Consider the following 16677-nt stretch of genomic DNA (forward strand, 5'->3'; position numbering starts at 1 on the left):
AAAAAATGAGTCTTGCACATAGTATTTTATTTATTCACAGTAACCCATGCAATCATCATTGTGAGGTCAAGCAGATACGCTGCTATAAAGTGGTTTGTTGTGATGGCAGAAAGACTGATCTTCAGTGGTGTTCTAATATTGCTCCTTCCAACGTTAGGAATGCAAATTGAGTTATGTTTTCTTGTCAAGTGATGGACACTTTAAGTATGTTGCAGTATGTTTATACTAAAGCTGGTTTCCTTCTGTTTATAAATGCCATCCTCTTTTGTGGCTAAGGATAAGCATTACAGGCTCTTTTTTGGTGACTTCTTCCCCTCCTCCCTTCACTCTACTATTGCACTAACCCAGCATGTTGTATCCCACGAATGTTATCCCTTCGTTTCTAGCTTTTGTTTCAGTTTTCAAAGGGTTGTTCAGCACTTACTGAAACAGTCACTTTGTACTGATGTTGTAACAGGCGAAGTGGGAGGAGTCTATCACACGGTGATGTCATTAGTGGATTCTGTGATGTCACTGATGGACAGCTGGAACTGTAGGAAGAAGGAGGACTGTTGCCCACACTGTAGCTGCCTTGTCTGCAGAAACCCCCGTTTCTTGTAAATGGAAAAAAACCCAAGTTGATCTGTGCTGTAAATTTTCTTTTAAGAGTATTTTAAACAGATCAATGCTACTTTTTAAAAGTTTTTCTGCTGTTTCTTGTTATCTCTGAAGCAGACCCTGAGGAGAAATAGCATGGTATGGTCTACCAGTCTTTCTAGTCATAAAGCATTAGCCATGTGTCAAAAAGGGGTGTGGCAGGGGGCTCAGCTCTTTCTTCCCAGGGAGGAAGTCCCAAGTTCATGTTTTTTAGTCATTGTGCTAGCCCCTTCCTACCCCCTTTATAATTGTATAATCTTGGGTTTTGCGAGACAGTAAAACTATGGTGTCCATTTTTCATTTCATAAAAGCGCTTGTTGTGGGAAAGTACAAAACTAGTAGCTGCTGACATCTAGACAATTTAAAAATAAAATTTTGCCTGTATGTAGTAAGAGGTGGAGAGAGATGTATAATTGGGGTTTTACACACAAAATATTACTTAATTCCTTAAAAACTCACAAAAAGAGTATGACTACAAGAACCATGATTTGTACCTAGGGAGCCAGCTGTACTAAGACACCCAATTATGCTTTGTGTATTCTGAATCTCAAGAGAGTACACAGTGCCGTCCTGAAAAGGTCTCTCAGCTGCGGTTTTGCAGGGGCTGTATACTTTAAAGCATCAAATAAACATTAGTATTTCTGGTTTTGATTTTGAAGAACAGGGCTCCTTTGCCATTCCTATCATTGAGCTGGTTCTGCCTACAATTCACAGCATCCTTTCATGGCGGTGGCTTTCTGTGGTGCAGCTTGCATCTTTGTGAGCTCTGACTATTCACTCTGTTCTGGTTTTAATTTGCTTCACATCTTGTTCCGTGCTTGTCTTTTTCATAAGTCCAGCATTGTCTGTAGCAACAAGAAAAAAGTTGCAGAGAACTGAGCAAAATTTTTTTCTAATTCTTCCACAGATTCAGCTACTAGTGACTCAGCAAAATCTAAGGTAAATAATTTTGTGATGTGGTGTAGTACAAGCTTCTGAAATCTGTTAGGTGCTTGCTTTATTAAATGACTGATATGGAGATGTACTATAGAGCTTATGTAGAATTTCTTGAGTAAGTGGTAGTACTGTTTTCTCATAACGTATTTTTGAAGTGTTGGAGAAGTACTTGTGTGCAGTTAGCTGCATCTACCAAAGCAGTCAGCTGCACACAGCAACAGCTTCATTCCAAGCTCTCACAATTGTGAGCACTTAGCTCCTTTTTGCATCTCATTTGGTAGAGGTAAATGTATATATATGTTCCCTGTTGTTTGCATAGTACTAGCTCACAGAGAGTATTTATATTTCTGTATTTCACTGAGAAAAATATACTTAGAATTCAGCCTGTTCTTCAGGAGGTAATAGCTCCTCATCTTAGAGGAAGGCAAAGGCTGTGGTTGAAGGTTGCTCTGCAGAATCTCCCTTGGAAGTATTGCTGTGCTTGGGAGGAACGCCTTGTGAAGCAGGGGAACAAGACTGGAGCATGGGCGTTCGCTCAGTCCTCAGTTTATTGACAAAGCTCTCATCTGACATGCGGACAAATCTTGGTGTCCTGGGCTGTTGTTCAGTAGTTCTAACACGGGGTAGCACAGGGTGACAGGGCAGCACACAGCTGACCTCAGTGAGCTCATGGCACAGCTTTATGCTGGCCTGCATTCCAGGTGTGGCACTGATGCCCCCCTTGGAGCTGGGAACAGGACTCAGAGCATCCTTCTGGTTCACTGTGGAGATGCCAACACAGCTGCTCTGTGAGGATGTTTGGTGGTTTGGCTGTTTCCTCAAAACAGCCCAGTTTCCAGGACACCACATCATACTGCCTGTAGCGGTGGGGGGCAGTAAGTAGGAAAGGAGCAAAGCTTCCAAGGGACCAGGTGGTAATGTTGTCAGAGTAGTGAAAATAGTTTTTAATTCATAAAATGGAATAATTTGGCTTGCACTTTTATTGTTTCTGTGCCATTTTAAAGATAGATTCCTCTAAAATAAGGAAGTTTATTTGTTAATTTTCTACACTTAAACTAGTTATGAGTAACATTCATTTTATTGGCAGTAATTAATTGATACCATTTATAAACTCAGTCTGAAAGGTGAAAGATGAACTGAAAAATGGAGTAATTAACCTTTTTGAATAGGTGAGACCTTGAAATGAGGGACTGTGAAGCATCTGTGAAGCACTTGCAAACCAGTCTTGAAAAGGTTTTCTTACTGTAATGGGGCCTGCTTTATTAGCCAATCAAAAACTAAATAATAGTATACACAAACTAGTCTTTCTTAAGTTGAAGGGACTCAGATAAAAAGTGGAAGGCTCAGGATGAAAATTGGCTTCTGGGGCAATGTCATTTAAACTACAGAAAGAGCATGTAAATGTTTCCTGAATGAAGACACACTTTTTACTGTGAAGCTCAGGATGTGTTTTTAAACTGTCTCAGGCTAACGAATGTTTATTTTTGACTTCACTTATGCCCTCTCCCTTTTCTTAACAGGGTTCTTGGGGTTCTGGAAAGGATCAGTATAGCAAGGAACTGCTTGTGTCCTCCATTTTTGCAGCAGCTAGTCGCAAGCGGAAAAAAACTAAAGAGAAACCACAACCAAGTAGCTCAGAGGATGAGTTGGATAATGTGTTTTTCAAGAAGGAGCTTGCAGAACAATCTCGTGGTGATACAGCAAAAGAGGACACAGCTAAAGGGGAATATGAAAGAGAGAGAGAGATAGGGAGAAAACAAAGGATGTTTGTCCTGAAGGAAAAAGAGAACAGCAGTAAAAAAGACGTGAATGTTGTAAAGGATGAAAAGAAGTCATTAAAGAAAGAAAATATCCTGACAGAGGAACCTTCACTGCCTTACCATGAAAAATGTACAAAATCATCAAATATCAACTCTCTGCAAACCATGCAGAAGAATAACCCAAAAATGCCTATTTCACAATCTTCTTCCCAGGTTGAGGAGGCAGTGTCTGACTCTGGCACTATGCTAAGCACTTCTTCCCAGGCTTCCCAGCACAGATACTCATGCAAAAAAGTAGCCAGCCCTGAAATTAAACACAATGAGTTTTTAGCAGCTGATGTCAGCTCCATCACCTCAGATTACTCAACTACTTCATCTACTATGTATCTGACTGGTTTAGATGCCAGTATGCTGAGCCCTGAGGTGCAGTCAGTGACAGAAAGCAAGGGAGAAGATGCTGATGATGAAAGAAGTGAATTGATCAGTGAAGGGCGTCCTATGGAGACGGACAGTGAAAGTGACTTCCCTGTCTTTGCTACCAGCGCTGCTGCCGAAAGGCTGTCCAAAGGGAAAGCGTCAGAAGCAGTAAAGACCAGTCGGAGGAACTCTGAAGAAAGCGAAGTAAGTTGTACGGAGGGAAGTTCCACGCCGAAGTTAGAGAGTCGCAGACTTTTCAGCTCGCACAAACTTATTGAATGTGATACGCTCTCCAGGAGAAAGTCTGCACGGCACAAAACAGACAGTGAGGGGTCAGGGGATGCGAAGAGCGAGAAGGACTTGCCTACTGTGACCAAAATGTTTGACATCATGAAAAAAGGGAGATCTACAAGCAGTTTAGCTACATCGGCCAAAAATGAGGCTGACAAACAAGAACCTACGTGGAGACTTAAGATTACAGACAGGTTAAAGCTGCGACTCAAATCATCTGCTGATGACATGTTTGGAGTTGGGAATCAAAAAGCTAATTCTGCAGAGACTACAAAGAGAAAGAATATCAGGCGAAGGCATACACTTGGAGGGCAGAGGGATTTTGCTGAAATAAGTGTCTTGAATGCTTGGAAAGCTCAAGAACCAAGTCAAAGTAGAGAGAGAGAATCTGAGCTTTCAGCTGTGACTCGGTTGAAGCCAAAATGTCCAGCCCAGGACCTCTCGATCTCGGACTGGCTTGCACGGGAACGTTTACGCACTAGCACAACTGACCTTAGTACGGGTGAAACTGGAAAGCCCAGACTTGAGAACACTAACTTAGCAGAGGTATCAAAGGCAGAACTGCCCTCATCTGCAGAGATGCAGGAAGATGAAGGCAGCTCTTCCAGCAGCTTGACCTTAATTAATAGAACACCACCTTCGGGACCATTTCAGCCACCAGACCAGGTAAATGGTGAAAATTACCAGAACATCAACAAAAACAACTTCAGCCCAGCAGTTGATGCCCATCCTCATAAACTGTCTGGGACCCAAGTGGTTAGATCTCGATTTTACCAGTATCTTTGAAATGGGGAGATACGTCCACTGCAGCAATTCATTAACTTACTGTTACACTTCCCAGTAACTCTGTGTGTGTGTGTGTGTGCGTGTGTGTGTGTGCGTGTGTGTACATATATAAATATTTTTTTTCCTGTACTGTTGTTGTTATGCAGCCTTCATTTGGGCTGGTTTCATCAATGTGCTCTGTGGAACGTCTTCACAGTGCATTACCACAGCCAGAAGAACACTAAAGTATATATATATATTTTAAGAAAAAGTATATTTGATGGCTGCATACAAATGTTGAACAAAGCATCTGATGCAACATGCTGTGTAGTGTATACATGGTTTTCTGACTGAGAGTTGGCCTGGCATTAGTATGCAGGAAAATTGTTCTTTTGGTTTAGTCACTAACAAGTGCCTCATTATAAATTCATTTGGTTTGTTAGGGTGCCATATTGCTAAATTAGAGAAACTTATTACAAACAAATGAATGCATTTTACTGTTAATGAGTTTCATTACATTTTACAAATGTTAACACAGGTGGCTACAGAGCTTCCATTCCTTAGGCATTCCAGTAAATATTGGAGTTTTATATTTCCAATTTTAATACAGATTTTGAGTTTTATGTGACTTGAATTTCTAATCTTTCTGTAAAATAAGTAACTTAACTGTACATATTACATGTGTATCTTTTCTTCAGATACCAGATTTGATATAAATGTTGTAACATAGGCGTGTAGATAGTGGATACTGGATGGAACTGGTTTCTTTTATTGAGAATATAATTCTGCATGAAGACCTAATGAATCCAAACCTGTATCATGCCTGTGTGCATACCCACTTAAACACTGGAAATAAAATTGTTTTGGTGACTCTTTTTGTGATTCAGATTCTTTCTGATGAACTGTTCTGAAATGTCACGTTTATAAGTTGCAGTCAGCAACTGCTCTCAGGATCACCAAACCTGCAGTTCCTCCTGGATGAAGGAAACTTCTCATAAATCTTTTGTTTGTGGGGCCACACTGTGCAGGTCAGCAGGTGAGAGGGATTCAGTTAGTTAAATATTTTCATCTTGATACATAATTTGATTCTAAGGTATGCAGGAAGTGGGTTTGTGGGTTTAATGCGCAGATTTTGTGACGTCAGAATGAACATCAGTATCTGCCAGTCAGAACAATAGTGTAGTTTGGGTCTTGGACTTTTTATAATTTTAACTAAAAAAAAGTGTTTCTACCCTAAAAAGTCATCTGTGTGTGAACTATATCAGTTATATTTTTTTATTCTATGTTCTTGCATACCTACTTGAAAACAAAGCAGCTGTTCATCACTTTGGGTGTCCCTGTGTCTTACACTGTTTCCTGCTTGGTAGAGGATTAAAACTCTCTCAGCGTGTCCAGTTACTGCGAGGAGAAGGAATTGTGGTACTAGGATGTGTTGGCTGACGTGCTTTTAAAGGCAGACCTCATTTCTTACCAGAGTGACTGTAACAGTCCTGTGCTTTGATCTTCTGTGGTTTTGATCCTTGGGAGAAATCATTATAAAAATCGGCTGTGAAGAAAAGTCCCAGATATGACAGCTGACCTCTGAAAGTTCTCACCATGTAATTGGGTGCATCTAATACCAGGTCCCATAAAAATGAGCCATGTTCTTGTGGTGTCTGTGCAAACTAAAATGTCTTTTCCTGCCGGAGCAGACAGAGGTGGGTGCATTAGCAGTGTTCCTGTGTGCAGTGTGGGGAAGAATGGGTGTGTTTTGTGAAGGGCCGAGTAACTGAGGATGGGTTTTGTTTCAGTCATAGCAGTAAAGTGTTATCTCAGCAAGGGCTGTCAGAATACAGTGTTGTGATGCCTCTAATGCTGTTCAGCAGCAAGTACCCATTGTCTTCTACTGGAGCTGCATTTTGTCCCATCATTCGTCTCAGAAGCTCGTCAGTGTGTGCTGAGCATCCACAGGAAGTCCCAGAGGTCTCCTCAGTGAAGCAGTGTACTTAGGGAGGTGCACAGGGAGGGGCTGGGGGTCTGCAGGTTACTCTGCTTTGACAGCCGTTGTAATGGGTTAATTTCCACTTTGTTGTGTTCTAGATAACTGATAATTTTACTTCTGAACCCAGATACATGGCTGTTAACTTTTGTGTTTGAGAACAAACAACTTTTATTGTATTAAATGAAGAAGAACATGAGATCTGAAAAATAAGGAACTTAGAAAACAAACATGCAAAACATGACTTGTATTGGCTGACAGTGCTGCAGGTACAAATTTATTTAACCTCATCAGCTTCCATGGTATTCTCTGCTGCTGCACTGGTAGTGTTGAACATGCAAGGGAAACCCATGATTTGAGGGGGGAGATCTGCTCCACTTGAGGGAGCATCTGCCAGGGGCATCAGGGAGAGGAGGCTGCTGAGCTCCCCCTGAAAAAAGTAGTGAGTGACTGCCTATCTGAGGCTGGAAAATCACTGATGCTGTTTTCTGCTTCTTGAAGACTGCCGAGATTTTGGGCCACCTTAAATTGCAGCCAGTGTGGCAGCTGAGAAAATAGACATTTTTAGGAGTCATTACTATGCCCTGATCTTAACAGGAGCTATCTCAGACCCTTATCTGTAGTGCTTTTTTACTGTGTTGGGGCTTTTTTTTTCTTGCTGTTTTCCCCCTCCTGTGGAAGAGAAGGGTGACAGTCTGATTGATTGACTCAAGAAGGGAAGTGCATGCACATACAGCAGACTGTCCTGAGGTGGATACTCTTACTGTCAGTGTTCCCTCTGGAAGCTGGGTTCAGGGGGATGGGCAGCTCCACAGGGTTGCAGAGCAGGTGAGGTGAGCAGGGATCACTGAGCTCACCCCCAGCTCAGCCATGTGCAGCCAGGGCAGGTGGCTCTGGGCTGCAGCTATGGCTGGATTTTGAAGATTTCCACAGCTGAAAGATGCACGACCTCCTTGGGCAACCTGTGCCAGTCTTTGGTCATAGAATAAAAAGAGGTGTTTTTTTGTGTTTAAACAGAATTTCTTAACTTTGCTATTTGTGTCCCTTTTTTGTTTCTATATTTCATTAGGATTCAGACTGGCTTGGAAAGTAGTTCTGGTCTGAGGACTGTTTAGAGCTGCTAGGGACAGGGTAAGCTGAGATCTGATGGAGAAATAATAGAAGTATGAACTGTGTTGGTAGCAATGGTAGTGTTTGGATTTTTTAAATGGTTCCTAACAGCAATTCCTGCTTCAGTGGTGATCAGTGCTTTAGTTTGAACTGCCTTTTCTGGAGTGTGGTAGTTGGAAGGTGCTGTGTGACCCCTTTGTAAGACTTTAAGGGCTTGTTATGGTGGTCCCCATTAGTATCACTCACAGCACTGTTGATGTGGAATTAAAACATGGCCACAGGCCAGACATTTTCATAACTTCTTTAGTGCTGCTGCAGAGCTGAAGGAAAATTGTTTGCTGAGCTGCACATTAAGGACCCCAGGTTCCTGTGTAGCCTCTGAGAACCTCTCCACTTCGTTCAGACAGGACGAAAAGAGTTTGAAATGTGGCGTCATTTAATACAAAAAGTTGTGGTTTTGTTCCCGTAACACCGTTCACATTTAGATAGTAATCAACCAATTAATTGTGCCAGCCTTTGGAAAGGGTGTGGGCTGATGTGTGGCCTGGAGGGGGAATGGCTTAAAGTAGGCCTGCAATCCTTGAAGTGGTGCATGTACCTGTGGCTCCTGGTCATGAGACTGTAAAAGTCTGCCTTAACCATCTGTTATAGAATCCATGAGCTTATAAACCTGCAGGAAGGGCTGCGTCTCAGTGGGGATCAGATGGATTTTGGCCCTGTGCACTTCAGATGTCCTGCACATCCCTCCCTTTTCCTGCTATATGCAGCCTCTTTGGCTCTGCCTTCCCACCTCCGTGTGCTGCCCAGTGTGGGGGCTTTGTGCTGTGTCACTTTGGTTTTGCTGCAGTGGTTTTGCTGCAGTCCCTCCCTGTAGGAGGAACTGGCGGACACAGGGATGCTGCTTACTCTGCTATGAAGTCCTTGGCTGGCTGTGACTACAGCAGGCAGCAGGAAGGTCCTGCTCACCTGCCAGCTCCTTTAGTGAGCTGCTTCACTGCTGGATTTCGGAGCAGTGAGGCTGGGGCTGCTCTGCCAGTGCAGAGCTGCCGTTGCAGTGGTACCTTGTCCCATGGCTTGTACCAAACTTCAGCGGCAGCCAGCTCCACCAAAACTGCTCTTTATAACTGCTTTCCAGTGGGAAACCTGTCTTTTTCACTACTGTCCAATTCTGATTTCTTCTGTGTGCAAGGAATTTGTTTACAGACTTGATGGCTTCCTTGTGCTGAGCTACAACCTGTGTACAGCTCTTACCTGTGTGTCTGAAAGCCTGGTAATTGCTGAACAAGCAGGATGGAGAGGGAATAAACATTGCCTGCCTTGAGACAGTCCCGGCAGTTCTGCCTGTGCAGTGCGTTATGAGCTGGCTGAGCCTGATGCTGTTTCCTGGCGGGTGCTGCACCCCAGCACTGAGCAGGTGCACCAAAAGTGCAGGTCACTATGCACTAAGGCCTCAGGTGGGTGTAGTGTTCACTGCCTGATGGCAATTTTTACACTCACCACCACAAGCAGTGAGTGCAGCACTGCCTCACTGCCCATGCACACCAGTGACTGTGCAGAGTCGTTGGTTAATTATACAAGTGCTGTCCATGTCTAAATTCAGCCAGATACAGAGTATGTGCTGCTTTAGCACCTGAAGAGGCTGTGAGAAGGAGCCATGGGAGCAGTGCCAGAGCCACTGGGGACCCTGCCTGCCTGTGCCATGGCTCATGGGGGACACCTCACATGCCATTACAGAGCATCAGTTATTAGTAAGTCTGTTCTTCAGTAAGTGTCTGATCCTTGGGATGTGTCAGACAAACAGTTTGGAACAAATCTTGCTCTGTCATTTAGCTTGAGGTTATATTTTGGCTGTGTGAAGGAGGAGCAGGTACCCAGCCAGCTGGTGCTCTGTGTGTGCTGTCTGGAGTTGGTAACAAGCTACAGCATTGGATCAGGCAGGTTCCCTTTAGAGCCAGGCAGTCGTGTACTCCATGCATGAGAAAGCAGAGAACAGAGCAGGCACTGGAGCCACCAGTCCCTGCTGCTGCGCCCTGGCTAGAAGGGAACTGCCTTCACTCCAGTGGGTCTGTGTGGGTGCTCTGGCCACGCCTTTGCTTTGGCTGGGAGCACCCCAGCCTGTTCTGGCCCAGCTCAGCCTGGCACTGAAGCTCCTGTGCTCTGCAGGCGCCTTGGCTGCTGTGCCAGCAGAGGGGATGGCACTCGGCCTGACCCCGCTGGAGGCAGAATGTGTGCTGTGTTCCTGAGGTATGGCTCAATGTTTACATTCTCCAGCTGCATGTGATGCACCATCCAAGGGCAGCGCCTTGGAATGATGCTTCCAGGAAACTTCCCCTTTCACAAGGGGAAATAAAACAAGGAGTACTGCAAGATGGAAGGGATGATACCTCATTCAATCACTCAAAGGTTTTTTTTTTTTGGCTTGCTGGTTTTCTAACTTGGAGTTCCAGCAGTAAGTTTTTGTCGACATAAATTTGAAAGACACCATTTTGAAATTAATAACTATGTATAGCCTTAACCTGGGGAAAATTAAGTCAGGTTTTCTCCTAATGGCTTAACACCTTCAGGCAAACCAGCTGAACAGCCAGTTGAGACCATCCGAAAAGTTACTAGTGACAAAATACAAATATATAAGCATGCAGCCCTTTATTTTTGTAAAGATCTTTGCTTATCATAGTTCTGTATATTACATTATGGTGTTATACAAATAGATTTATTTACAAAACCATTAGCTATGCAAGTTTCTTGCTCTTCTATTTAACTGATACCCATCTTTTTCAACCCTTCCCCATATATGTTTTTAAGCATGCATAAAAATTAACTTTGGTGTGGTAAAACTACTCTATGTGCCCAGCCACATACAGTATTTATTTATTTATAGATATTTATAGATATGTACAAAAGTTTGCCAGTATACAGAACAGTACTGAAGTGTACATTTTAAAATCCACAATGCAATACATTAATGGGCTACCAGGTCTCAGTAAAATAAAACTGAAGGAAAAAGGGTGGATTTAGCTAAGAAAAAAAGTAATCAGCAACTATCTATATGTGTAAAACAATTTATTTTTTCCTTGGCTGGCAAATTCTTAAATATAATCTGAATGGCAGTGCAATAAGTTGAGTTGCCTCATACACACATAAGACCAGTCTTGTTCTGTTTCTTGTGCAGAGGTTTACTGTCCAGCATACTACTTTCAAATGTACATTACAATAGTATCAAAATGTTTTGGCAAAAAGATCTCGAAAGGAACCATGACATTTGTTGACAAAAATAGAAATCTGTAACAAAGCTAAATAACACCAAAATAAAAGAAAAATATTTTAGTTTCAGTTTTACAGTTGAATATAATCACACTTTAGTATATCTCTGTTCACTTCTAGACCCCATAATGAAAAATAGCTTTATACAAAACAACTTAGTAAATTTTTAACCATACAATTCCCCATGCTCAGTACACCACTGTGCACACACAATCAAGTTCACTCACACACCTTCACACTTTTTGTAAGAGCTGCTGCCTATAGAAAGAAAATGCTCTTTTATCATTGCAACAGCAACAGTTTTCCAAAAAGCTTCACTCTAATCTAGTGTAGTAATTCAGTATTTAGCACGTGATTAGTATTAAGCCTCCAGCAATACAGCAAAATGGTTACATTCCCTGGTTAAAATATTGGCTGCAGATTCTTTGAAAAGTGAACAAAAAGCCTTGGTGACCTGGCAGATGTGCTGTGCTTAGCCTTTAGGATGGCTCCTTGACCGTGGATGGGGTGGACTTGCCGGCATTCCCGTTCTGTGCCTTGTAGCTGTTGAAACTAGGGGTGTGGATTGTCCTGATGCTCTTCATACCTTGGTTCAGGGAAGGAGGGGAGAGAGAGGAGGGGGGAGAGGTAGAGGAGGAAGGAGGGGGTGGTCGGCCGTTCTGAGTCTGTAGTGAGAACGAGAGGTGGTGACCTTTCCCTGGGTAAGTGGGGCTCTGAAACTTGGAGGAGCCGTTAGAGACAGAGGGGATGAGGGAGGTAGAGTAAGTTATGCGACCTGTCTGAGGACCGAGAAGGGAGGAGGAAGGAATGGAGGTTTTAGTAGGTGGATTAAGAGGGTTAGAGCTGTCACCGCTAGAAGCAGGTGCTGAGCTGCTTTTCCCAGAAGTGGGAGAAAAGGCTGGGATCTTAGAAGCAGGTAGGGTAGGAGAAGTAGCCTTATAGTCCCCACCAGCTTTCTTAGCACTTCCATTAGCCTGCAAATAAAGATGTCAGGAGACAGTTTGTCAGAAAGCCAGTAACATGATAAACCAACAGGACCTGGGAAATCAGCCCTACAGAGAATCAGAACTAACAGTTCGAGGCCTGAGCTAAGTCCTGCAGCCATGAACTGGACCTGGTAGAAAACCCAAAGTGCCCAACGGAGAGTGCATAGAGAAAGAGCCAAGAGAGCTTTGTGAGAAGGCGACCTACGAGTTATAGACCAGGCACTACGTCGGCCATGCTGCGCATTACTAACGTGTGAGAGACGTCCTGCCAAGGTTAATGTGCACCCACTGCCACCTACACCAACAGGTTAGTGTCCAGGGCTTCCTGTAAAGACTCTGAACTGAAGCATTCCCAGTTCTCCTAAGGAACCACCACATTTACCAAATGGAAAGTAAACAGGTAGTTGACATCTTAAAATTACAGCTGAATACCACAGTTTAAAAAAAAAAAAAAAAGGCCAAACCCAATAAACAAACAAATTAAAAAAAAAACAACCCAAAAACCAACCAAACAAAAAAAGCAGCAAGTGTTTTATTGCAGACATGCATGCACAAGCATGGTGAAAAGATCAGTACTGTCATGCCCCCAGGATCCAGGACGTCCAGTTAGACCTCAGGCATCCGATATTTGGTATAATCTCAGTCAGTTACTGGAGTTTTTAAATAAACAAACAACATGAAATGTCCATCCAAACACCGGGTTTAGGGTAAAACTACCTGTCTGTATTGGCGTGGATCCTGCAGCTTGTGCTGTTTGCCTGATTTCTCCATGCTTCCTTGTCTAGTTTTTGAAGCCATGGGGACTGGCATCCGGCTTGTCTGGGAGGCAGCGCTGGAGCCCTGTGGAAACGAGTGGAGGGGCAGGGAGGGGAGACAAGAAGGCGTGGTCAGTGCTGGAGTGCTTGAAGAGAGGACTGCACACCATGCGCCAAAAAAAAGCCACAGTACTACATGCAGGGAAAATTCAGGAGCTTCACACTGCAGGTGTTAATTTCCAGAATCAAATGGAGAGAACTGCTCAGCTACTGATCAGCCTGGATTTCATGTCAGTGACGCTTGTCATTTCACACAGCAGATTATTCTACCCAGCTCCCCTGCATTTGCCCATCACCAATCAGCAGCAAAGATTAAAAAAAACCCCAAAAACCAATGGTCTATTAGCTGTTAGACACCTCGTGGGGAGCCCAAACAAGCCACCTGAAAGGAAGCAAACAAATCACAAGACCCTCTTGTTTAATGGTGATTATTGCAGATTTTAGAAAGCAGCTGGAGGTTGGATTTCTCGGACTAAGGTACCTTACGTGAAGTGGCTGGGAGTGATGCAGGGGGCTCTACACCAGCAAGGCTCTCATCCAGCACTACATGCTCTCGGGATGGGGTCTCTGGTACTATCTGGGCAGAGAAGGGGACAGTGCTTCCCTCAGAGGTGTATGTGTTTTCAGGGATAGGTTTTGGACTCATTTCACTGATGGTGTTTTCCAGCTGCTTTATAGTCTGCTCAAGGCTGTCTAGCGTTCTGTATGTACTTTGTCGAATTTCATCAGTCCTAGACAGGGACACTGCAGCTCCAGAGGGTCCCTCTTGCTTCCCAGAAGGACTTTTATCACTCTCCTCAGGCTGAGACCTAGTGATTTCAAATCTCTTTGCTTCCTTGTGCTGCTTCAGGGTCCCATCTTCCTCCTCTTCTTCATAGACCACAACCTGCAAAGTCTTCTTCCCAGTCTTGGTTCCTGTCCGTATCGCCTGTGTCAGAGCAGCCAACTGCTTTTTAGGGAATTTAAACTTAAATTTTTTCTTAGAATCCTGCCTGCTTCCCAACTGATCGGCAGAGTCTGAGTTTGCTTCTGTGTTCAGCCCATAGATCTGACGGTATTTGTTAAAATTTGTCTTTGTGCTTTCCTCCTCTGCAGGAGGTCTGCTTTCTACAGAGTCAGACTGAAGGCTAAAGAGGTATGGCCTCTGGGGACCATGAGCTGCTGAATGCTCTGTGGTTGCTTTTCTGTCATTAGCTACTGGCGACTCTTCCTTCTGCCTCTCAGAGACTTCACGTGCTTCATGTTCGTCCTCCTCCTCTTCTTCTATCTTTTCATCTGTCATCATTTTTTCCAACTCCTCATCACATTCCTCAAAAATTGTAGAAAGCCGTTTGTACGCTGACCTAATATCCATCGGTTCATCAAAAATGATGATGACAGGTTTTTTGTCCAGACACACCACTGGCTCTTCGCTGTCTGTGTTCTCAGGGATGCCCTTCTCTGATGCCCCATCCTTCCTCGCATCAATGTTGACTGTTTGCACATCTCCTCCCTTCTGGCTGACTATGTCATGAACTTCCCCACTTGAGAGCACCTGGACAGCTGTTTTAGTAATCATGAAGGCAATGTTTTCTGTGGGTGGGTTGTCTTCACTTGGAGAGCTGGCTGGAGAGTCTGTGTCTTCAGTGCTGCTCACACTGTTTGCTCTGGATACTTTGGGTCTCAGCACAACCTGATTGTAGTTGACTGCAAAGACTTCTTGCTCCTGCAAGAAAGGTTGAGGCCCCGCAGCCTCCTGCGTGTGCCTCAGGACAGGGGCAACGCTGCTGATGGGGATGTGCTTGCCCGTGCTCTGCAAGGCTTCACCCTGCAGAACGTCCTGGTCAGCATCTCTTGACAGTCTGTAGTTTGGCTTTTGTTTTCCAGTCTCAACAGCTGGAAAATGTGATCCTAAGATATCTTGAGCCCCTCTTCGTTTGTCCTCCTCTGGCAAACTGACACCAGACAGGTTTGTGCTCATATTCTGAAGGTTTTTGTTAGAATAGTCTGTACTGTCTACAAACAAACCCTTGCTAAATGTAGGACTGTCATTCATTGAAAAGCCAATTTTACTGTCAGATGTACTGGATGAATCAGAACCCAATTCTTCTTCAGTTCTCCCTTCCCTCTTCTCTTTAGGATGGTCACTATCTGTGGGAGATCCTGTTGTAGCCCCATACACCTAAGGGGGAAAGTTGGATTACTTAGTTATTCAGGGCTTTTACCTTTACAGGACTTTTTTTCCCCCAAGATTAATCTCAGGGGAAGTGCAGACCTCATGAACTCACCACTCCATTTACTGCTGCAGAGACATGTCTCAAGTTGTCATCTGATTCCTGTCTTTCTTCGGGGCAAAATTCCAAATTCTGGCAGAACAGTGCATGATGTTACTGCTTTGTGCTATGCATTAGGTCAGGATGGGATATTACCTTGCTTTAACAAGGCCTCCAGAATATGCAAAAGCACATTAATTACCTTATTTCCAACACAGTGCTCCTTGACCTGTTCACCTTCCAGCTAAAAAACCCCCCATGTTTTTATAAGATTGAAGTTGAAAGTCTCACACTATCTGGTCACATTCTGCTGGGACACATCAGAGGGAGGCTGACGTGGAAGGGCTGACAGCAGGGCACTGGGCTTGCTGGCTCCCCAGAGAGCCAAACGCGAGAGCCTGGCTCGCCTTGAAAGGAAGTTTTATATCAGTAAAAGCTGATTTTCAAGTTACATTTTGCTTCTTCTAATGTTGCTCACACCTGAGCAGTGCTGCTCCATGACAATTAGTATCATTACAGTCTGAGCACTTCTAAATCCTTGCTTCGGCTTAGAAGTATTCCATCAGAATTACCAGTGGCACTCTGTGGTGCCTGTGGAAGTGCAGAATGAAACACTGAGCTACATTCACTTATAGCAGAAATGCCAAACACCAAACAGAGAAGTCATCCACTGGCTCAAAAGAAGTATGTATATTCCCAGCAACAAAACTTTAGGGGGACTTTTTTCTTTATTTGCAAGTGAGAACCCCTGGAAATGCTGTTTCATAACACCACGCTTTTCTCTGGGGCTTGGTTTAAGTTCTTGTGACAACTTAGGAGAAACACCAATCATCAGGGTGAAGGACTGATCTGAGGAGACACCATGACTATGAATGAGTAAGAGAGAAATCTACAGTCAAAAGACAGCTCACCAAGAAGGAAAGTAATTTGGCCTCAAGTGCCCAAAGGCAGTGAACCAAAAGCAGTAATACTGACACTGCTTGCTTGGGACTAGAAGCTGACTCCTAATACACCAGAAGGACAGATTATACTTATGTGAGCATCAAGATGTGCAGAACATTCAGGAGCATTGCTCTCCCACCTGAGATGGATGAGTGACGGTGCAGAAATCCCCAGGTTGGCTGTGCATGCATGCCCATACATACAGAGGTTCACCAGGTACAGTTTCTACACCTTATGTGATGTTTTCTTATGTACAGTTGGAGGATTTTACACAGAAAAACTTTACTCACAATCAAAGTCACTCACACACCAGAGTCACAGTTCACCTCCACAAAGGCTTGTTCAGCAGTCACAAGGCTGAGCAGCTGCTCTGTGGATGCCCTGACATCCCTCATATTTCTAAATGAGGAAGAGCTGTCATGCAAACCAGCAGAGCAGCAAGGCCTTGGTGGGCAGGCTGACACTGTCTGCACCTGGTGCTGAGGGGCACTGTGGGAACCAAACACCAGGGCTTGTGATCCCCCCAGG

General features: G+C 44.0%; 2 protein-coding genes across 24 annotated transcripts in view; one reads left to right on the forward strand and one right to left on the reverse strand.

Annotated features, from left to right (window-relative positions):
* The window catches only part of ARHGAP21 (Rho GTPase activating protein 21), a 115613-nt gene extending 109933 nt beyond the window's left edge, over window positions 1-5680 (forward strand). For all 7 annotated transcript variants that reach the window (XM_082287535.1, XM_082287534.1, XM_082287540.1 and 4 more), the window contains 2 exons: window positions 1544-1575; window positions 3093-5680. In XM_082287535.1, the coding sequence (XP_082143661.1) occupies window positions 1544-1575; window positions 3093-4826 (1766 nt within the window). In that variant the 3' untranslated portion in view covers window positions 4827-5680. The remainder of the gene's footprint in view (window positions 1-1543; window positions 1576-3092) is intronic.
* The window catches only part of KIAA1217, a 187368-nt gene continuing 170810 nt past the window's right edge, over window positions 120-16677 (reverse strand). For 10 of the 17 annotated variants that reach the window (XM_082287603.1, XM_082287596.1, XM_082287601.1 and 7 more), the window contains 4 exons: window positions 15223-15300; window positions 13437-15116; window positions 12858-12980; window positions 10522-12128 (listed from right to left, as the gene is read on the reverse strand). In XM_082287603.1, the coding sequence (XP_082143729.1) occupies window positions 11634-12128; window positions 12858-12980; window positions 13437-15116; window positions 15223-15300 (2376 nt within the window). In that variant the 3' untranslated portion in view covers window positions 10522-11633. Of the gene's footprint in view, window positions 1482-10521; window positions 12981-13436; window positions 15117-15222; window positions 15301-16677 lie in introns of those variants that run through there. The other 7 variants (XM_082287602.1, XM_082287608.1, XM_082287604.1 and 4 more) reach the window with 5 other exon arrangements.

Source organism: Coloeus monedula (genome assembly GCF_965178545.1).
Source record: "Coloeus monedula genome assembly, chromosome: 1".
Classification (NCBI taxonomy): Eukaryota; Metazoa; Chordata; class Aves; order Passeriformes; family Corvidae; genus Coloeus; species Coloeus monedula.